This window comes from Dendrobates tinctorius, unplaced genomic scaffold, assembly GCF_039654945.1.
Source record: "Dendrobates tinctorius isolate UK_male_01 unplaced genomic scaffold, ASM3965494v1 ptg000126l, whole genome shotgun sequence".
In the NCBI taxonomy this organism is placed as follows: Eukaryota; Metazoa; Chordata; class Amphibia; order Anura; family Dendrobatidae; genus Dendrobates; species Dendrobates tinctorius.
This window is the reverse complement of record NW_027361794.1, coordinates 15,118,078-15,142,756: the sequence shown is the minus strand read 5'-3', so window position 1 is coordinate 15,142,756 and position 24,679 is coordinate 15,118,078. Positions and strand designations below refer to the sequence as shown.

The following is a 24,679-nucleotide window of genomic DNA, read 5'->3' as shown; positions in this document are numbered from 1 at the left end:
GGTCAGGGCTATTTCTGCAATGTTGTTGTCACATTCTTTATAGTCTAACAGACTATGCAAAATACCTAAATCTTAAAATACCTCAATTTGGATTTTTTCAAACTTTGAGCGACGAGCGGCACGGGTTATCGTCGTTTGATCGAGCTCAAATTTTGGCTATCTCAATATCTGGAAAGGGGAATCGTTTTGTGGGGTCCAGACGGACAAAATTCCGACATCGATTTTTTGCGGTCACCCTAATGGGCATTACAAGTATAGGAGATCCGCTCATTTACATTGGGCCTATTTTTTAATCATGCCTTCCTCCACATCTCACCATCCACCGCCACTAGATCACAGGGTTAACGTGTTCCGTGCTGCTACAGCCAGTGTCGAATTCTTAACAAGGGTGGGTGGTTATGCTGGGTGTAAAATACTTGTTATGAAAAAGATTGAGGTGTACCCTACAGGGGAAAATGTTTGCCAGCCCATACACTTAGTGTATGGGCATTACAAGTCTAGGAGACCCGCTCCTTTTTAATGGGATATTTTTTTTATGAGGCCCTCCTCCATGTTTCTTCCAAGGGGGATTGGGGTTATTGGGGTGCATATGACTTGGTAGCAGGGCAGGCCTTGCAGTCAATGCATAAGAAAACAGAATGGGAGTACAAAATGAATAATGTGAAGTGGATTTTCCTGTACCCTTCCAGTACGTGGCTTGAAAAGCTTATTGGGGTGCATGTAACTTTGAGGCAGGCCAGGCCTTGCATTCAATGCAACGTTTTTTCAGGAAACCCTCCTGTACCTCTCGTGAAAGGGGTATTGGGGTGCGTCATAATTCTTGGCAGCCCATCCACTGCATAGGCAATAACAGAATACTGTAACAGACCTACTGTTTAATAATGGCCCTTTAAGAAGATTAATGTTGCCTGATGCCCCTGTTAAAATAGGCTTTGTGACTTTAAGAGTCCCCCCTTTATAAATGAAACAAGATGTGTCTGCTTATGTGTCACACACCACATGGCCACCTAAGTTTGTTAAATGTTACAATGACATTTCGCAGTGAATGCATTTGTATTGGTTGAAAGCAATGCTAAAGTTGCAAAATGCCTCATAAAGGCTGTGAGAACATAGCCCAAGTGGTGGAGGAACGTTTTTGTTTTGAGTTAATTATTTTGGCTTAGATAAGTCATTAACGTGGAAATTATGTTCCTTAACATTTCCCAGCAAAATCCATTTTGGTTTAGTTTTTGTAGGTTTTTTGGTGCGCCTGTAAAAAGGGTGTGAAACTCTGACAACATTGTTTAGAGCTGTGACCTAGGAATGAAAAATGTTTCCTGGGGCACTTGCCATGATGTTCCTGTAGCATTTTAGCTGTGTTTCCATCATTTTCTGAAGTTTTTACACCTTGAAAGGACCCCCCCCCGGGTCGCGGTAAAAATGCTCGGGTCTCCCATATACTTAAATTGGGCTCATTGTTATGTACGTGTACCCGAATATTTCAATTTGCTCGACCCCAGCAATGAGCACCCGAGCATTTTAGTGGTCGATCATGACTAGTAGTAACAACTAAATGCAGAGAAGTCACAGATTCTTCTCGGTCACCAGCTATGGCTGCTTTATCGGTGGTGTAGTCCGGCCGTATCACTATGATCACTATTTTGCCTCTAGACCACAACATTCTCCTCCACCACAAACTGTTCAAATGACTTTGCCCATTGAAAAACCTTTTATATAGAACTTACCACCTGGAGGATTCACCTTCCCCCTGGGATTAGATGATGCTGACCATTACCTGCTCAGTTCTGTAAAGTTAAATGACAGATTATATAGAATGTGCTGACAAGATAGAAAATCATTTGAAGAAAAGTATTATGATGGGCCTGTAAGAGAAAGCAGAGGGTAATGATGCTGTTGGCTTCCTAGATCCCTGATATCTTATTGGATGAATCTACCTTCTCTCCCTTCTGTGCTGCTGAATGTCTCATATGGTCCCTACAAGACCAGGTCCAGTCTTTCCGGCCAAACTTTGCTTTTATGATCAACAACATTAAATGTGCAATGAGGCCGAGTGTGAATTTCCCTTTATCCTGACTTTTCAACTTGTAATAAAACTAACTAATTTCAAGGAGGATTGTGATAATCTACATAAAACCATTACACCTGAGCCATGATATATCTCTAAGCTGTGCGTGGCTGATGGCTGTAATATACATTTATTCACACCTGCAGGAGATGTGTTGGCATGGCTCGAGCCCTGGTTTCATGAATTCACTCCACATCATAAATTACATTGTTTTTGATCCTAAGAAATTCAGATTACTGCACAATCTCTCCTGAAATGGGGAGCAATATTATTTTCTCTACTCTTCTGGTCAGGACTCATAGTAGCTCCAATGGTCTACCATAAATGAGTGCAACTCCGGTTTACTGTTGGAGTTCTCCCCTCGTGCATACTTTGTTGTTGGGGAAGTGACTTTTTTTATTCTATGTCTTTTTTTCACCTGTTCATTCTGTATGATAGTTTGGATGTGGTGGGATTATCCTGCGTCACTTAGGTGAGTTTGTAGCTCCTTGATAGTCCTGGTGATTAAATCCGTTTTGTGGCTGTTGTTTAATCTGCATTTGTACTTTTCAGTTAATGAGATTCTCGTGCTCTTGTGTGGGGCTGCAGGTGGGGCTGTGGGCGGGGCTGCAGATGGACTGTGGGCGTGGCTGCAGGTGGGGCTGTGGGCGGGGTTTTATGTGGTGCTCTGCTTACATATTCATCTGTATTAACTTATGATAGGTCACGGATCCCTCAGTGACCTGCCCTCCATGTTTACATAATGCATAAAATAGTGCTATCAATGCTATTATATGCATTATGTAAAAATAGGGGGCAGGTCACTGAGGGATCAGTAACCTGTCATAAGCCGATACAGATGAATATGTAATCAGAGCACCACATAAAGCCCCGCCCACAGACTGCTCACAGCCCCGCCCCGGAGCATGAGAATCTCATTAACTGAAAGCTACAAATACAGATTAAACAACAACCACAAAACGGATTTCATCACCAGGTATCTGTCACGGGGCAGTAGTGGGAAAACAGGAGACGTGAAACCTGGGCCCCTGATCTGCCCCTCAGGCTAAGGGGGTGCCCTGACTTTCCTTAACTTGGGGGTACACTTGATGGTAGTGAGGCCCAAGTCCCCGACCTGTCCCTATCTCCTGTTTAGCCCTGAGCTAAACACCAACCCCCTCCCCAGGAGGTGAGACAGGGAGTAAAGTGAACTGCACCAAAAACCAAAGGAAAGATAATACAGACACCTTGGGGTTAAAGCAATTGAAAACAAAACTTAGCTTTATCTGCTGCCAATGCTCCAAGCAGCAGAGAAAGGCACCCGATCAGCATCCAGCAGCAACACCACTGATCCTGATAAGCTGAACCCCCTCTGCACCAGGTAGGTCCATTCTTCACCATGGTTGGTTTCCAAATGAACAGTATTACCAACAGTGAATTGCAGCACCAGGTGGCCTTATAAAGGGAAGTGGGAGTAGTCAACACCTGCTGACTAACTAAACATTAAACATGTAGTAACACCAGCAGACACCGGGGGGGGAACCCAGCAGCCGACCAACTACAGTTGTAGTAACACCAGCGGCCACTGGGGGGAGGGGGAACCCAGCGGCCACCGGGGGGCAAAAACTGACATTAACCCCCGATGGCCTGAAAGGGAAAACCTTTATAAAAGAGAATCCAGAATCTGACAGATCCAAAAATGGATCATGACAGTATCATTGCAATCAGTATGATGGTGCCGACCTGACAGTGTCTGTAGGTTACTGTGCACAATCCTGCTGACAGGTTCCCTTTAAGACATCTCAGCTCTGCACTATTATACACAGTTCTCTTTAAACGTGTAATATTTCTTCTTGAAGCTCATCTGACAGAAAATATTGGACCTTACGATAGTTTAGATTGTGAAGTCACTGAGACCCATATGCTAATTACCCCAGAGAGGTTTCACCACTAGTTACTCATTTATTACTGATGAAGACTGTTGAGTTTGATCATTTCAGTAGATGTGTTATTGTCTATAGTCATAGTTTTTGACTACAGTAGTTAGTGTCCAAAATACTCTGATTTAACCTCTTCCCGTAGCCAATTTTGTGTTCTTAATCAAACCCCATTTTTAAAATCTGACGTGTGTCATTTTATGTGGTGATAACTTTGGAATTATTCACAAAGAATAATACATAACAGCAAGTAAGATAAAATATAACTTTTAATGCATAACTTAAAAAAATACCACACCTAAAGTGTCACCAAAAAATGATTAAAATGAGATGCCCATACATTGGGTGATCCCTAAGGGATAATAGTATATACTCAAAAGCATCAGATAGGAATATAGAATGCAGCTAGTATAACATCCAAACAGCAATCTATATATATTGGATACAGCATAAAAAATAGCAGCAAAATGCCATAGCCAATTACACTCATGTGTTTATATATACTGGCTAGACCAAAAAAAGGGGGAGGAGGTTCATAGCCACCAATAGATGAGAATAATAAAAGGAACAATCTCACCAATAATTTGCAGACGGTCAGGAGTCTCCAGGGATACTCATCGTGTATGTGGGAAGGCAGCAGTGGGAGTACAATACCCTGTCACATCCCTCATAGGCTGACCATTACCTGATCCCCAGACTCCTGCCCTGACAAGGGCAGTCCACAACTAGCCCTAGATTGCACAAGCCCTACATTTTCCCTTCAAGGAACGTCCCAACGCGTTTCATCCAAGTAATTCTTCAGGGGACTAACTTGTTCAAAAGTGCCACAGTGCTGAAGTCAAGAGACATACATCCTCCTGCTCTCAATGCTATCTGCTGACTGCAGAGAGCGGAGGAAAAAGGGCTTATTTATATCTTTAGGGTGATCCACACAGCCCCATCATAATTAATTCAGTGAGTCACATGTGTATACTCACTCTCACTTTACATATCAATCATCCTCATTAGATGATCCTTCCCTGAGTTGCGCGCCACAATTCGCGCTAGCTCCGCCCCCATGACATCACAGAGCAAAGCGTCCTGGGTACAGAGCACTGACTGGTCAAAAACGCCACACTTCCGGTGAAACCAAAATGGCGGATGCCCCACTTCCGGTGACGTCTACAAACATATTAGCTGCCCTTGGGAATGCCCCACTTCCGGTAAAACCAAGATGGCGGCTGACCCACTTCCGGTGACGTCTATAAGCCAGATAACAGCCTTTGGGAATGCCCCATTTCTCATAAGTGGGCCCGCATCATGCCCCACTTTCGCAGTAGCACATGCCGTGGTGCCGCCACATTACCGGTGAGCGGAACCGCGTCAAGCCCACTTCCGGGGAACATATATAGTGGTGCCGCCCCACTTCCAATAAGTGGAACCGCATCATGCCACACCTCCTGGAAAGAAAATACAGCAGTGCCGCCCACAGCAACAGCACCAAAACAACGCTGGCAAAGGGGAAATAGCACTCAATTAACACAATTCACCTCCGCCGAAGCAGAGATAAATTAAAATAACATCCAGATATAGTGCTAGTTCAGTGATAAATCAGAAACAACGATTGATCACATATAAAGAACATACAAGAGCACCACCTATATAGATATCACTTCAAGGGGTCTTTAGGGGACCAAAATACATCTCACCAATGTGGCGAAATATATAAAGGGGGGGGAGGGAAAGACAGAGACCCTCCTCACAGATAACAAAGAGGGGAATAATGATGGATAATGTAAAGTACCAATAGGAAAAGAATATATACAAACGTACAATGCAAATCCTAGTAATTGGTGACAAGAATAGTGATTTAGGCTTATAAACCAATCATACCAGTGGATTAAAAATTGGAGGCAAAGGACAAAGAAGGAATTCAAATGAAACAATTGAAATTAATTTGCTCATTAAGGCCTTTAGGTGTTACCGTATCCAAATAGAAGATCCATTTAGCCTCACATTGTAACAACAACTGATCCCAGTTGCCGCCTCTCTGTGGTTTAAAGACTCTATCAATCGCAGTGAAAGTAAGGCACGTACTCTGTCCATCATGCATACCATGAATATGCCTTGAGATAGAAGTGTCTCTTTTATGTGTTATATCTCCCACATGTTCACCGATCCTTCTCCTGAATTCACGAATTGTCTTTCCAACATACTCTGACCCACACTTACAAGTGACTTTATAAATGATGCCCTTGGTGCTACAATTCATAAAGTGTTTGATGGTACAGTGGGGAAAAAAAGTGTTTAGTCAGTCAGCAATAGTGCAAGTTCCACCACTTAAAAAGATGAGAGGCGTCTGTAATTTACATCATAGGTAGACCTCAACTATGGGAGACAAACTGAGAAAAAAAAATCCAGAAAATCACATTGTCTGTTTTTTTTTCATTTTATTTGCATATTATGGTGGAAAATAAGTATTTGGTCAGAAACAAAATTTCATCTCAATACTTTGTGATATATCCTTTGTTGGCAATGACAGAGGTCAAACGTTTTCTGTAAGTCTTCACAAGGTTGCCACACACTGTTGTTGGTATGTTGGCCCTTTCCTCCATGCAGATCTCCTCTAGAGCAGTGATGTTTTTGGCTTTTCGCTTGGCAACACGGACTTTCAACTCCCTCCAAAGGTTTTCTATAGGGTTGAGATCTGGAGACTGGCTAGGCCACTCCAGGACCTTGAAATGCTTCTTACGAAGCCACTCCTTCGTTGCCCTGGCGGTGTGCTTTGGATCATTGTCATGTTGAAAGACCCAGCCACGTTTCATCTTCAATGCCCTTGCTGATGGAAGGAGGTTTGCACTCAAAATCTCACGATACATGGCCCCATTCATTCTTTCATGTACCCGGATCTGTCGTCCTGGCCTCTTTGCAGAGAAACAGCCCCAAAGCATGATGTTTCCACCACCATGCTTTACAGTAGGTATGGTGTTTGATGGATGCAACTCAGTATTCTTTTTCCTCCAAACACGACAAGTTGTGTTTCTACCAAACAGTTCCAGTTTGGTTTCATCAGACCATAGGACATTCTCCCAAAACTCCTCTGGATCATCCAAATGCTCTCTAGCAAACTTCAGACGGGCCCGGACATGTACAGGCTTAAGCAGTGGGACACGTCTGGCACTGCAGGATCTGAGTCCCTGGTGGCGTAGTGTGTTACTTATGGTAGGCCTTGTTACATTGGTCCCAGCTCTCTGCAGTTCATTCACTAGGTCCCCCCGCGTGGTTCTGGGATTTTTGCTCACCGTTCTTGTGATCATTCTGACCCCACGGGGTGGGATTTTGCGTGGAGCACCAGATCGAGGGAGATTATCAGTGGTCTTGTATGTCTTCCATTTTCTAATTATTGCTCCCACAGTTGATCTCTTCACTCCAAGCTGGTTGGCTATTGCAGGTTCAGTCTTCCCAGCCTGGTGCAGGGCTACAATTTTGTTTCTGGTGTCCTTTGACAGCTCTTTGGTCTTCACCATAGTGGAGTTTGGAGTCAGACTGTTTGAGGGTGTGCACAGGTGTCTTTTTATACTGATAACAAGTTTAAACAGGTGCCATTACTACAGGTAATGAGTGGAGGAAAGAGGAGACTCTTAAAGAAGAAGTTACAGGTCTGTGAGAGCCAGAAATCTTGATTGCTTGTTTCTGACCAAATACTTATTTTCCACCATAATATGCAAATAAAATGAAAAAAAAACAGACAATGTGATTTTCTGGATTTTTTTTTCTCAGTTTGTCTCCCATAGTTGAGGTCTACCTATGATGTAAATTACAGACGCCTCTCATCTTTTTAAGTGGTGGAACTTGCACTATTGCTGACTGACTAAATACTTTTTTTTCCCCACTGTATATGGTCATTTATAAAGTCACTTGTAAGTGTGGGTCAGAGTATGTTGGAAAGACAATTCGTGAATTCAGGAGAAGGATCGGTGAACATGTGGGAGATATAACACATAAAAGAGACACTTCTATCTCAAGGCATATTCATGGTATGCATGATGGACAGAGTACGTGCCTTACTTTCACTGCGATTGATAGAGTCTTTAAACCACAGAGAGGCGGCAACTGAGATCAGTTGTTGTTACAATGTGAGGCTAAATGGATCTTCTATTTGGATACGGTAACACCTAAAGGCCTTAATGAGCAAATTAATTTCAATTGTTTCATTTGAATTCCTTCTTTGTCCTTTGCCTCCAATTTTTAATCCACTGATATGATTGGTTTATAAGCCTAAATCACTATTCTTGTCACCAATTACTAGGATTTGCATTGTACGTTTGTATATATTCTTTTCCTATTGGTACTTTACATTATCCATCATTATTCCCCTCTTTGTTATCTGTGAGGAGGGTCTCTGTCTTTCCCTCCCCCCCCTTTATATATTTCGCCACATTGGTGAGATGTATTTTGGTCCCCTAAAGACCCCTTGAAGTGATATCTATATAGGTGGTGCTCTTGTATGTTCTTTATATGTGATCAATCGTTGTTTCTGATTTATCACTGAACTAGCACTATATCTGGATGTTATTTTAATTTATCTCTGCTTCGGCGGAGGTGAATTGTGTTAATTGAGTGCTATTTCCCCTTTGCCAGCGTTGTTTTGGTGCTGTTGCTGTGGGCGGCACTGCTGTATTTTCTTTCCAGGAGGTGTGGCATGATGCGGTTCCACTTATTGGAAGTGGGGCGGCACCACTATATATGTTCCCCGGAAGTGGGGCTTGACGCGGTTCCGCTCACCGGTAATGTGGCGGCACCGCGGCATGTGCTACTGCGAAAGTGGGGCATGATGCGGGCCCACTTATGAGAAATGGGGCATTCCCAAAGGCTGTTATCTGGCTTATAGACGTCACCGGAAGTGGGTCAGCCGCCATCTTGGTTTTACCGAAAGTGGGGCATTCCCAAGGGCGGCTAATATGTTTGTAGACGTCACCGGAAGTGGGGCATCCGCCATTTTGGTTTCACCGGAAGTGTGGCGTTTTTGACCAGTCAGTGCTCTGTACCCAGGATGCTTTGCTCTGTGATGTCATGGGGGGCGGAGCTAGCGCGAATTGTGGCGAGCACCTCAGGGAAGGATCATCTAATGAGGACGATTGATATGTAAAGTGAGAGTGAGTATACACATGTGACTCACTGAATTAATTATGATGGGGCTGTGTGGATCACCCTAAAGATATAAATAAGCCCTTTTTCCTCCGCTCTCTGCAGACAGCAGATAGCATTGAGAGCAGGAGGATGTATGTCTCTTGACTTCAGCACTGTGGCACTTTTGAACAAGTTAGTCCCCTGAAGAATTACTTGGATGAAACGCGTTGGGACGTTCCTTGAAGGGAAAGTATAGGGCTTGTGCAATCTAGGGCTAGTTGTCGACTGCCCTTGTCAGGGCAGGAGTCTGGGGATCAGGTAATGGTCAGCCTATGAGGGATGTGACAGGGTATTGTACTCCCACTGCTGCCTTCCCACATATACGATGAGTATCCCTGGAGACTCCTGACCGTCTGCAAAATATTGGTGAGATTGTTCCTTTTATTATTCTCATCTATTGGTGGCTATGAACCTCCTCCCCCTTTTTTTGGTCTAGCCAGTATATATAAACATATGAGTGTAATTGGCTATGGCATTTTGCTGCTATTTTTTATGCTGTATCCAATATATATAGATTGCTGTTTGGATGTTATACTAGCTGCATTCTATATTCCTATCTGATGCTTTTGGGTATATACTATTATCCCTTAGGGATCACCCAATGTATGGGCATCTCATTTTAATCATTTTTTGGTGACACTTTAGGTGTGGTATTTTTTTAAGTTATGCATTAAAAGTTATATTTTATCTTACTTGCTGTTATGCATTATACATTTTTGGGTAAGAAATAATTGTCAATTTCTGATCACTATTGACATTTTTTTGCTGTATATTGATTTACAAAGAATAATAGAAAACAAATGGATCTTACAAATTATTTTCCAACTTCACACAATACCCTACATACTATTGTACACTACTGTCTGGGCACATGGCAGTGTTCAGAAGGGAAGGAGCGCCATTTAGCTATTTGAATGCAGATCTAGCTGGAATAGTTTGCAGACACAATGTATTGGGTCACCTGGCAGCTCAAAAGATGTCCACCATGAACATGCTTGGCATTATCTTCTCTGCTTTCCAGATCCCAAGGATTGCCTTGCTCATTGCCCTTTAACACCCTTGCATGGATCTGGACTTACACTGGGACCTCTAGGCTTGGACCATGGTGTTACCTGCTATTCTGTGGTTTTAGAAGGAAAGAAGAATAGTCAGGTAGCTGGGTCAGAACCAGAAGGACAGAATCCAGAATCTGAAGACATGAGTAGTCAGTAAATGGGCCACAGTCACAACAGGAAACAAATACACAAGCCACAAGCTGAGCACAGAGGACTGAACCAGAGGAGAACAACGCTGTATCTGGCAGATTCCGGCCATATGCTTTGAGCTTTAGTAGTGTGTGGTACTTTCCAATTGGCTGAAGTAGGGAGCAGATTACTCCAGCTGGACAGCAGGAACAGATCCCAGATGAGATTGGACACACCATATGCAGAAGCCTTAATATAACCAAATGACAGAACACCAGAATAGTCGAAATCTCCATAAAGTGATTCCATTTTATAAATTAACTAGCTGAAGAGCCCGGCACTGCCCGGGTATAGTAACCAATATGTATGACGGGCAGCGCCGGGCATAGTAACTAACTGTGGTTAGTTATAACAAATTATAATTATCCTCCATCCCATAGTCTCGTGCCCATATACCCATCATACATATCCTCCATCCCATAGGCCCGTGCCCATATACCCATCATACATATCCTCCATCCCATAGGCCCATGACCATATACCCATCATACTTATTCTCCATCCCATAGTCGAGTGCCCATATACCCATCACACATCCTTCATCTCATAGTCCCATACCCATATACCCAATATACATATCCTCCATCCCATAGTCCCATGCCTATATACCCATCATATATAACCGCCATCCCATAGCCCTGTGCCCATATATCCGTCATACATATCCTCCATCACATAGTCCAGTGCCCATATACCCATCACACATCCTCCATCCCATAGTCCTGTGCCCGTATACCCGTCATACATATCCACCATCCCATAGGCCCGTGCCCATATACCCATCATACATATTCTCCATCCCATAGTCCCGTGCCCATATACCCATCATACATATCCTCCATCCCATAGTCCCGCGCCCATATACCCATCATACATATCCTCCATCCCATAGTCCCGTGCCCATATACCCATCATACATATCCGCCATCCCATAGTCCCGTGCCTATATACCCGTCATACATATCCTCCATCCCATAGTCCAGTGCCCATATACCCATCCCACATCCTCCATCCCATAGTCCCGTTCCCATATACCCATCATACATATCCTCCATCCCATAGTCCAGTGCCCATATACCCATCACACATCCTCCATCCCATAGTCAACCATTATGACATCATAATGAGCGGCGGCAGGGTTTGCAACCTATGATGACATCAGCGTCGCCATGGCAACCATTGTGACATCATAATGAGGGGGCGGGGCTTGATATGCACACACTGTTTCCCCAGTATGCAAATAGGGGCATTATGACATAATGAGGGGCGGGGCTTGACACGCTCTCACTTTTTCCCCATTATGTAGATAGGGGCAAAATTGTTTGGTGAATTGGAACGCACAGGGTTAAAATTTCGCCTCACAACATAGCTTAGGACGCTCTCGGGGTCCAGACGTGTGACTGTGCCAAATTTTGTGGCTGTAGCTACGACGGTGCGGATGCCTATCCCGGACATACATACATACACACATACATACATACATACACATTTTGAGCTTTATATATTAGATTCACTGAGGGTTATAATCTATACACACATAGTCAAAATTGTTGGTACCCCTCGTTTAATGACAGAAAAACCCACAATGGTCACAGAAATAACTTGAATCTGACAAAAGTAATAATAAATAAAAAATCTATGAAAATGAACAAATGAAAGTCAGACATTGCTTTTCAACCATGCTTCCACAGAATTTAAAAAAAAATAAATCTCATCATATCCCATCTCATCTCAATCTCATCTCATCTCAAATCTCATAGGCCTGGACAGAAATGATGGTACCCCTGAAAATAATGTGACAAAGGGGACATGTTAAATCAAGGTGTGACCACTAGTTAGCATCACAGGTGTCTACAATCTTGGAATCAGTGAGTGGCCTGTATAGAGGCTACAGATACTCACTGTGCTGCTTGGTGACATGGTGTGTATCACACTTAACATGGACCAGAGAAAGCGAAGGAAAGAGTTGTCTCAGGAGATTAGAAAGAAAATTATAGACAAACATGTTAAAGGTAAAAGTTATAATACCATCTCCAAGCAGCTTGATGTTCTTGTGACTACAGTTGCACATATTATTCAGAAATTTAAGCTCCATGGGACTGTTTTAACCTCCATGGTCGTGGCCGCAGGAGGAAAATTGATGACAAATCAAAGAGGCAGATAGTACAAATGATAACCAAATAACCCAGAAAAACTGCTTCTAAACAAAATAAAGGTGAACTTCAAGTTCAAGGAACATCAGTGTCAGATTGCACCATCCATCGTTGTATGAGCCAAAGTGGACTTTATGGGAGATGACCAAGCCAGACTGGAATTTGCCAAACTACTTCTTGAGAAGTCACAAAGCTTCTGGGAGAATGTCCTATGGACAGATGAGAGAAAAATGGAACTTTTTGGCAATGTACATCAGCTCTGTATTTACAGACGGAAAAATGAAGCCTATCAAGAAAAGAACACTGTCCCTATTGTGAAACGTGGAGGAGGCTCTGTTATGTTCTGGGGCTGCTTTGCTGCATCTGGCACAGGATGTCTAGAATCTGTGCAGTGTACAACGAAAGCTCAAAACTATCAAGGGATTCTAGAGAGAAATGTGCTGCCCAGTGTCAGAAAGCTTGGTCACAGTCGAATGTCATGGGTCTTGCAGCAGGATGATGACCCAAAACACACAACTAAAAACACCCATGAATGGCTAAGAGGAAAACATTGGACTATTCTGAAGTGGCCTTCTATGAGCCCTGACGTAAATCCTACTGAGCATCTTTGGAAAGAGCTGAAACATGCGGTCTGGAAAAGGCAACCTTCAAACACGAGAGAGCAGTTTGCTCTTGAGGAGTGGGCCAAAATACCTGTCGAGAGGTGCAGAAGTCTCAATGACAGTTATAGGAACCATTTGATTGCAGTGATTGCCTCAAAAGGTTGTGCAACAAAATATTAAGATAAGGATACCATCATTTCTGTCCAGGCCTATTTCATGAATTTTATTTTATTTTTTTTCAATTCTGTGGAAGCATGGTTGAAAAGCAATGTCTGACTTTCATTTGTTCATTTTCATAGATTTCTAATTTATTATTACTTTTGTCAGATTCTAGTTATTTCTGTGACCATTGTGAAATTTTCTGTCATTAAATGAGGGGTACCAAAAATTTTGACCACAAGAGTAGGAGTAGTGAATATTTTGACTCCACGGCCACTTTCTGGAAATTAACACGCAGTGGATGTTGGAGAGTGAAGATTACACATTTGCCATTTTATTACCCAACACATAGTGCCCAGATTGTGCTCCAGGAGACACACAGCGCAAATTAAGTGGGTTATTCTCACTATAATATTGCTACATACAGGAATCCTAAATGTTGTTTGAGCACACTGCAAGACTCAGAAGTGAGAGCGGTTGTTGCTGGATTGGTTTATAGAAACCTTGTTGCTTTTCAACAGCCTTTGAGCCACTAATAGTGTGGGAACCTCTGTTTTTCCATTGACAGATGAAGGACCTGAGTGGGGACTTGTTTTTTTTGTGAGATGAGAATTGGTATTATTTCCGCCTACATAACATTGATTGGTTTCTTCTTGCTTGATATTTGGGAGGCAGAATGAACAAACAGTTGAACACCACGCACTACTGGTTAATCCAGCAAGGTTTTCTATTAGACTGTGAATAGAGTTGAGCGATACCTTCCGATACTTCAAAGTATCGTATCGGATGGTATCGGCCGATCTTTAAAAAAAGTATCGGTATCGCCGATTCCGATACCGGAAGTCCCATTCAAGTCTATGGGACTTCCGGTATCGGAATAAGAAAAACCCTTTCCTGCCCTTGTACAGCCTCTCTGGGGTCTGTACGGGCCTTTCGGGGGGCTGTGCCGGCCTGCCAGGGGGTCTGTGCAGGCTCCGGTGGTCTGTGCCGGCCTGCCGGTGGTCTGTGCAGGCTCCGGGGGGCTGTGCCGGCCTGCCGGGGGGCTGTGCCGGCCTGCCGGGGGGCTGTGCAGGCTCCGGGGGGCTGTGCCGGCCTGCCGGGGGGCTGTGCCGGCCTGCCGGGGGGCTGTGCAGGCTCCGGGGGTCTGTGCAGGCATCGTCCGATGGGACTACAAGTCCCATCGGGCGATGCCTGCTACCATGACAGTGATTGACACATTAGCCAATGATGGGACAGTAGTAGTCCCATCATCCGGCTAATGTGTTAAATGTAAAAAAAAAAAAAAAAAAAAAAATACATGCTACATACATACAACATGCATACTACATACATGCTACATTCATACTACATACTACATACATGCTACATTCATACTACATAAATACTACATGCAACATACATACTACATATATACTACATGCATGCTACATACATACTGCATGCTACATACATACCACATATGTACTACATACATACTACATGCATGCTACATGCATGCTACATGCTACATACATAACATATATACTACATGCATGCTACATACATACTACATGCTACATACTACATATATACTACATGCATGCTACATACATACTACATGCTACATACTACATATATACTACATGCATGCTACATACATACTACATGCTACATACATACTACATATATACTACATGCATGCTACATACATACTACATGCTACATACATACTACATATATACTACATACATACTACATACATACTACATGCATGCTACATGCATGCTACATACATACCACATACATACCACATATATACTACATGCATGCTACATACATACTACATGCTACATACATACTACATACATACTACATGCATGCTACATACATACTACATGCATGCTACATACATACTACATGCTACATACATACTACATATATACTACATGCATGCTACATACATACTACATGCTACATACATACTACATATATACTACATGCATGCTACATACTACATGCTACATACATACTACATATATACTACATGCATGCTACATACATAACATATATACTACATGCATGCTACATACATACTACATGCTACATACTACATATATACTACATGCATGCTACATACATACTACATGCTACATACTACATATATACTACATGCATGCTACATACATACTACATGCTACATACATACTACATATATACTACATGCATGCTACATACATACTACATGCTACATACATACTACATATATACTACATACATACTACATACATACTACATGCATGCTACATGCATGCTACATACATACCACATACATACCACATATATACTACATGCATGCTACATACATACTACATGCTACATACATACTACATACATACTACATGCATGCTACATACATACTACATGCATGCTACATACATACTACATGCTACATACATACTACATATATACTACATGCATGCTACATACATACTACATGCTACATACATACTACATATATACTACATGCATGCTACATACTACATGCTACATACATACTACATATATACTACATGCATGCTACATACATAACATATATACTACATGCATGCTACATACATACTACATGCTACATACTACATATATACTACATGCATGCTACATACATACTACATGCTACATACTACATATATACTACATGCATGCTACATACATACTACATGCTACATACATACTACATATATACTACATGCATGCTACATACATACTACATGCTACATACATACTACATATATACTACATACATACTACATGCATGCTACATGCATGCTACATACATACCACATACATACCACATATATACTACATGCATGCTACATACATACTACATGCTACATACATACCATATACATACTACATGCATGCTACATACATACTACATGCATGCTACATACATACTACATGCTACATACATACTACATATATACTACATGCATGCTACATACATACTACATGCTACATACATACTACATATATACTACATGCTACATACATACTACATATAAACTACATGCATGCTACATACATACTGCATGCTACATGCATGCTACATACATACTACATACATACTACATGCTACATACATACCACATATATACTACATACATACAATACATTCATACAATACATACATAGACATACAGTACATATAACATAGAGTAACATACTTACCAATACTTGTCACATTGTTCCCCGAAGCCATTGTCTTTTCCGGAATAAATATTAACATAACAAACCACAAAAATACTCACCCACGATCCGAAGCAGTCCACGAGTGTGTCCCACGACGATCTTGGGTAGAGAACTGCAGCATCAGCTGTTGCTGCCGTTCTCTACGGGCTGCAGGAATCCAATGACGGAAGGTAGGTATCCTTCCGCACTGTATTCCTCCGCCACTTAAAAAAAAAAAAAAGTCCCTAGTCTCACTTTATGCCATTGCTGTGTGGGAATTTCCCACGCAGCAATGGCATAAAGTGAGACTAGGGACTTTTTTTTTTTTAAGTGGCGGAGGAATACAGTGCGGAAGGATACCTACCTTCCGTCATTGGATTCCTGCAGCCTGTAGAGAACGGCAGCATCATCTGATGCTGCCGTTCTCTACCCAAGATCGTCGTGGGACACACTCGTGGACTGCTTCGGATCGTGGGTGAGTATTTTTGTGGTTTGTTATGTTAATATTTATTCCGGAAAAGACAATGGCTTCGGGGAACAATGTGACAAGTATTGGTAAGTATGTTACTCTATGTTATATGTACTGTATGTCTATGTATGTATTGTATGAATGTATTGTATGTATGTAGTATATATGTGGTATGTATGTAGCATGTAGTATGTATGTAGTATGTATGTAGCATGCATGTAGCATGTAGTATGTATGTAGCATGCATGTAGTATATATGTAGTATGTATGTAGCATGCATGTAGTATGTATGTAGCATGTATGTAGTATGTATGTGGTATGTATGTAGCATGTAGTATGTATGTAGCATGCATGTAGTATATATGTAGTATGTATGTAGCATGTAGTATGTATGTAGTATGTATGTAGTATGTATGTGGTATGTATGTGGCATGTAGTATGTATGTAGCATGCATGTAGTATGTATGTAGCATGCATGTAGTATGTATGTAGTATGTATGTAGTATGTAGCATGTATGTAGTATGTATGTGGTATGTATGTAGCATGTAGTATGTATGTAGCATGCATGTAGTATATATGTAGTATGTAGTATGTATGTAGTATGTATGTGGTATGTATGTAGCATGTAGTATGTATGTAGCATGCATGTAGCATGCATGTAGTATGTATGTAGCATGCATGTAGTATGTATGTAGTATGTAGTATGTATGTAGCATGCAGTATGTATGTAGCATGTATGTAGTATGTATGTAGTATATATGTAGTATGTATGTAGTATATATGTAGTATGTATGTAGCATGTAGTATGTATGTAGCATGCATGTAGTATGTATGTAGCATGTAGTATGTATGTAGCATGCATGTAGTATGTATGTAGCATGCATGTAGTATGTATGTAGCATGCATGTAGTATGTATGTAGCATGCATGTAGTATGTATGTAGCATGTATGTAGCATGCATGTAGTATGTATGTAGTATTTTTTTTTTTTTTTTTTTTAACATTTAACACATTAGCCGGATGATGGGACTACTACTGTCCCATCATTGGCTAATGTGTCAATCACTGTCATGGTAGCAGGCATCGCCCGATGGGACTTGTAGTCCCATCGGACGATGCTTGCACAGACCCCCGGACATCAGCACAGCCCCCCGGCAGGCCGGTACAGACCCCCACAGGGTGCACAGACCACCGGCAGGCCGGCACAGCCCCCCGGCAGGCCGGTACAGACCCCCACAGGGTGCACAGACCACCGGCAGGCCGGCACAGCCCCCCGGCAGGCCGGTACAGACCCCCACAGGGTGCACAGACCACCGGCAGGCCGGCACAGCCCCCCGGCAGGCCGGTACAGACCCCGGGCAGTCCACACAGCCCCCCGGCAGGCCGGCACAGCCCCCCGGCAGGCCGGCAGAGACTCCCGGAAGGCCCGAAATGACGGCGCATCATGATGCGCACACACCGCGCATCATGATGACGTCAGTCTGTCAATCAACTTTGAACTTCTGATTCCGATGCCGAATTCCGATATTGAAAAAATATCGGAAGTCGGTATCGGAATTCCGATACAGCAAGTATCGGCCGATACCCGATACTTGCGGTATCGGAATGCTCAACACTAACTGTGAACTGTCATTGTCTCGGTAAATAATTAAAGTTTTTTACATAGCTTGCCATATTTATGGACAGTTTAAGTAGAAAAAATATAAAACTCAAGGATAGTTTATTAAAAAATAATGCTTTTTATCTTAGCAGATGACTGTACCAGGAGATCAGAGGAACAGCTGACATCTTCAGTTTTTAAATGTGATGATCTTGAGATCCTGCAAGATACAACTGAAGTGAATGCCATTACTCCAGATATACCATCATCCATTCAAAGCAAAGATCTGTCATCTGATCCTATGAAACAGGTCCTGTCTCCTGATTCATTATTGAATACTAAGGAAAATCAGAGTCACAAAATAAGCATTAAAAAACGAACTGCTCTGGAAGCAAAGAAGTCTTTTTCATGTTCAGAATGTGGGAAATGTTTTACACATAAATCAGCTTGTGTTATGCACCAGAGAATCCACACAGGGGAGAAGCCTTTTTCATGTTCAGAATGTGAGAAATCTTTTAACCGGAAAGCACATCTTCTTAGTCACCAGAGAACTCACACAGGGGAGAGACCTTTTTCCTGTTCAGAATGTGGGAAATGTTTTAACTGGAAATCGGTTCTTGATAACCACCAGAGAACCCACACAGGTGAGAAGCCTTTTTCATGTTCAGAATGTGGGAAATGTTTTGCACATAAATCACATTTTGTTGCTCACCAGAGAATTCACACAGGAGCGAAACCTTTTTCATGTTCAGAATGTGGGAAATGTTTTGCACATAAATCACATTTTGTTACTCACCAGAGAATTCACACAGGGGAGAAACCTTTTTCATGTTCAGAATGTGGGAAATGTTTTAACCAAAAATCGGATTGTGTTACTCACCAGAGAACTCACAAAGGGGAGAAGCCTTTTTCCTGTTCAGAATGTGGGAAATGTTTTAACAAGAAACGGTATCTTCATAGCCACCAGAGAACTCACACAGGGGAGAAGCCTTTTTCATGTTCAGAATGTGGGAAATGTTTTAACCAAAAATCAGATTTGGTTAAGCACCAGAGAGCCCACACAGGGGAGAAACCATTTTCATGTTCAGAATGTGGGAAATGTTTTAACAGTAGATCAGCTTGTGTTAAGCACCAGAGAATTCACACAGGAAAGAAACCTTTTTCATGTTCAGAATGTGGGAAATGTTTTACTTGGAAATGGAATCTTGATGAGCATCAAATAACTCACACAGGAGAGAAGCCTTTTTCCTGTTCAGAATGTGGGAAATGTTTTAACAGTAAATCTGCTTGTGTTAAGCACCAGAGAATTCACACAGGGGAGAAGCCTTTTTCATGTTCAGAATGTGGGAAATGTTTTACACATAAATCAGCTTGTATTATGCACCAGAGAATCCACACAGGGGAGAAGCCTTTTTCATGTTCAGAATGTGGGAAATGTTTTACCCGGAAAGCACATCTTGTTAGTCACCAGAGAGCTCACACAGAGAAGCCTTTTTCATTTTCTTAATGTGGGAAATATTTTACTTAGAAATCAACTGTTAATAAACATCAGATATGTCACATAGGGGAGAAGCCTTTTTTATGTTCATAATGTTGGAATAGCTTTAACCAAAATTTGGATCTTCTTAAATGGGTTGGCTCTTATCATTCCTCATGTTTGCTTACAAAAGGATGAAACTAAACTTTATTAATTCCAAATGTAAAACTATACCCATATTTCACCCCCTGAATGTTAGTCAGAAGGTGACTAATAGATAAAACATATAACCCACATCTCAGTATATAGGGTGAGGTGATATTTACACACTCACTCTCCAAGCCTCTCATTTCTACGGTTTTTGTCGTCCTCACCAAAGGCGACTCATCAGGAGACTTTATTTAATATTGACCTATATTCAATCAAGACTAGACAAAAAAAAACCTAAAATCATCTATCATGTTATTTGAAACAGTCAGAAACCTAGCCATATATAGACAGACCCCAGACTTCAAACTATATACTTGGTAAGTTTATAAGCCACTCCAGTGGCGGTCAGTCAGGAATAGAAAGTATGTGAAAATACAGTATAATTATTGTGTTTTTTCTCCTATAGGGACTTCCCTAGTTTGGTATTGTAACAGGTGTCAATTAGTAGTGCAGACAAATTTTCCTAGACTAGACTCATTTTTCAGACCATCATAAGAAGAAAAAAAGCACCAAAAGAATTCAATAGATAAAAATATATAAAGTTTTATTGAAGAGAATAACAATAATAAAACCATACGACTTGAAATGTAAAGTGGTAAGCCAGAAGGTGGAACCACAAAAAGACTCAGGGTAGAAATCAGGCTTAGATGCTGTAAATCATTTCACACAAAAGTTCAAGTGCATATTTACATGTCATAAACCCATATAAATGACCGGGACATTTGGTCACACCAGATCAGAGGGTGTGATAACGAAGTCTAAGAAGTCTATATACCAATGCAAAGACATAAAATTACCATCAAGAAAGTGTGTGAAATAGTAAAATATTAGTTGCCTGGGAACATTACCTGAAACTTACTGGTGCCACCCACCCCAACGCACGTTTCGGCGCCGTGCCTTCTTTCAGGGGACTCCCCCAGAAGAAGGCAAGGCGCGGAAACGCGAGTTGGGGTGGGTGTCACCACTGAGTCTGAGGTAATGTTCCCAGGCGACTAATATTTTACTATTTCATACACTTTCTTGAAGGTACTTTTATGTCTTTGCATTGGTATACAGCCTTCTTAGACTTCTTTATCATACCCTTTGACCTGGTGTGACCAATTGTTCCGGTCATTTATATGGGTTTATGACTTTGTAAATATGCACTTGCACTTTTGTGTGAAATGATTTGCAACTTCTAAGCCTGATTTCTACCCTGAGTCTTTTTGTGGTACCACCTTCTGGCTTACCACTGTCACATCGCTTTACATTTCTAATCGTATGGTCTAATTATTGTTATTCTCTTCAATAAAGCTTTATATATTTTTATCTACTGAATTCTTTAGGTGCTTTTTTTTTTCTTATGATATTCGTGATTTATGCACTGACTTCGACTTAATCTGCACCTCTATACTGATCTTGTGATCTGTGTTTCTATTTGGGTGCTAGCCTTGTTATTGGTTGTCAGTTTTCAGACCACCCAATATATACCACTCAGGGAAAACTTACCTGCTCCAAAGATCATTAGCAGCTTCTAACTAATGGCCATGCTGCGGTCTGTCAGGGAATGAGGGCAATATCATTATAAAGACTAGGGATATGTGCAACCATAATGTCTGGGAGATCTGTGCCATTATTTAGTATGAATGCGGAAATGATCTCTGGAGCAGGTAAGTGTTCCCTGAGTGCTATATGCTGTATTTTCACATACTATTAGTGATGAGCGAGCACTAAAATGCTCGGGTGCTCGTTGTTTGGGTCGAGCAAATTGGAGTACTCGGGTACTCAGACAGAACACCAAGCCCAATGTAAGTCTATGGGAGTCCCTAGCATTTTTACCGCGATCCGCCTAGGGGGCCTTTTCATGTCTAAAAACATCTGAAAATGATGTCAACACTGCTCAAATGACACAGGGACATCATGGGGATCGCCCCTGGAAGCATTCCTGACTCCTAGTTCACAGCTTCCAACAATGTTGTCAGAGTTTCATGCAATTTTTACCGGTGCACCAAAAAACATACCAAAACGAAAAAAAAAATGGATTTTGCTGGGAAATATGTTAATGTAAATCCTTTCCAGGTTAATTACTTGTATATAAGGCAAAATAATTAACCCCAGACCAAAATGTTCCTCCCCTACTTGGGCTATGTTCAGACGCAGCGTTTTTGAAGCGTTTTTCAACTTTAACATTGCTTTCAACCAACACAAATGCATTCACTGGGAAATGTCATTGTAACATTTAACAACCCCAGCTGGCCATGTGTTGTGTGACACATAAGCAGACACATCTTGTTTCATTTATGAAGGAGGGACTCTAAATGTCACAGAGTCTATTTTTACCAGGTCATCAGGTGGCATTAATCTTCTTAAACGGACATTACTAAACAGTGGGTCTCCTAAACTGTTATTGCCTATGCAGTAAGTGGATGGGCTGCCAAGAATTACGACGCACTACAATATCCCTTTCATGAGAGGTACAGGAGGGCGTCCAGAAAAAAATGTTGCATTGAATACAAGGCCTGGCTTGCCCCAAAGTTATATGCACCCCAATAAGCTTTTCAAGCCACGTACTGGATGGCCACCGGAAAATCCACTTCACATTATTCATTTTGTACTCCCATACTCTTTTCTTATGCATTGTCTGCAAGGCCTGCCCTGCTACTAAGTCATATTCACTCCAATATGCCTTTGAACCCAGGTACTGGATGGGCATAGGAAAAGCCACTTCACATTATTCATTTTGTACTCCCATTCTGTTTTCTTATGCATTGACTGCAAGGCCTGCCCTGCTACCAAGTCATATGTACCCGAATAAACCTTTGAACCCACATGCTGGATGGGCACAGGAAAATCCACTTCATGTTATTTATTTTGTACTCCCATACTCTTTTCTTATGCATTGACAGCAAGGCCTGCCCTGCTGCCAAGTCATCTGTGCCCCAATATGCCTTTGTACCCGGGTACTGGATGGGCACAGGAAAATCCACTTCACATTATTCATTTTGTACTCCCATTCTGTTTTCTTATGCATTGACTGCGAAGCCTGCCCTGCTACCAAGTCATATGCACCCCAATAACCCCAATCCCCCGTTGGAAGAAACATGGAGGAGGGCCTCTTAACCAAAAATGTCCTATTAAAAAGGAGCCGGTCTCCTAGACTTGTAATGCCCATATACTAAATGTATGGGCTGTCAAACATTTCCCCTGTGGGGTACACCTCAACCTTTTCCATACCAAGTATTTTACGCCCAGCAAAACCTCCTACCCTTCTTCGGAATTCGATACTGTCTGTAGCAGTCCAGAACACGTTAACCCTGTTGATCTAGTGGCGGTGGATGATGAGACGTCGAGGAAGGCTTGATTAAAAAATAGGCCCAATTTCTAGGAGGGGGTCTCATAGACTTGTAATGCCCATACACTTAGTGTATGGGCTGTCCAACATTTCTCCTGTGGGGTACACCTTAACCTTTACCATAACAAGTATTTTATGCCCAGCAAAGCCAATCCACCCTTGTTCGGAATTCGAGACTGGCTGTAGCAGCACGGAACACGTTAACCCTGTTGATCTAGTGGCGGTGGATGATGAGACGTCGAGGAAGGCTTGATTAAAAAATAGGCCCAATTTCTAGGATAGGGTCTCATAGACTTGTAATGCCCATACACTTAGTGTATGGGCTGTCAAACATTTCCCCTGTGGGATACACCTCAACCTTTTTTAAAACAAGTATTTTATGCACAGCATAACCATCCACCCTTGTTAATAATTCGACACTGGCTGTAGCTTCACAGAACACGTTAACCCTTTTGATCTAGTGGCGGTGGATGATGAGACATGGAGGAAGGCCTGATTAAAAAATAGGCCCAATTTCTAGGAGCGGGTCTCATAGACTTGGAATTATTATTATTATTATTTATTTATATAGCACCATTGATTCCATGGTGCTGTACATGAGAAGGGGTTGCATACAAATTGCAGATATCACTTACAGTAAACAAGCTAACAGTGACAGACTGATACATCCCTTGTTCATTTTTATAAGCGTTAAGCTAGTTTCACAATAGCGTTTACGGCCCAGCGTCGGGCTGCACATGGCTGCCGCTAAGCCCCTCCCCCTGCTGCGCCTCCACTGCTAGCTCCGCCTACAGACGCATGACACTGCATGCGTCCTGCGTCCCCTATCTTTAGCACTGGGGACGCAGGCCGTGCACAGTATGCATTTGGCGGCGCATGCGTCCTTTTGATGCTGCGCTGACCAGCGCCAAACGCAACAAGTTGCAATTTGGTGCGCTCCGCGCAGCGTCAAAGGGACGCATGTGCCGCCAAACGCATACTGCGCTTGGCCTGTGTCCCCAGTGCTAAAGATAGGGGATGCAGGACGCATGCAGCGTCATGCATCTGTAGGCGGAGCTACCGGCGGAGGAGCGGCAG

General features: G+C 42.1%; 2 protein-coding genes across 2 annotated transcripts in view; both read left to right on the top strand.

Moving 5' to 3' along the window:
• LOC141047307 (uncharacterized) overlaps positions 1-20,146 on the top strand; it is a 28,783-nt gene extending 8,637 nt beyond the window's left edge. Inside the window, exon 6 of the mRNA XM_073542367.1 lies at positions 18,734-20,146. Coding sequence (XP_073398468.1) covers positions 18,734-20,091 — 1,358 coding nt within the window. The 3' untranslated portion in view covers positions 20,092-20,146. The remainder of the gene's footprint in view (positions 1-18,733) is intronic.
• Positions 1-24,679, top strand: part of LOC141047277 (uncharacterized) — a 1,035,999-nt gene that overhangs the window by 288,411 nt on the left and 722,909 nt on the right. The window lies entirely within an intron of this gene.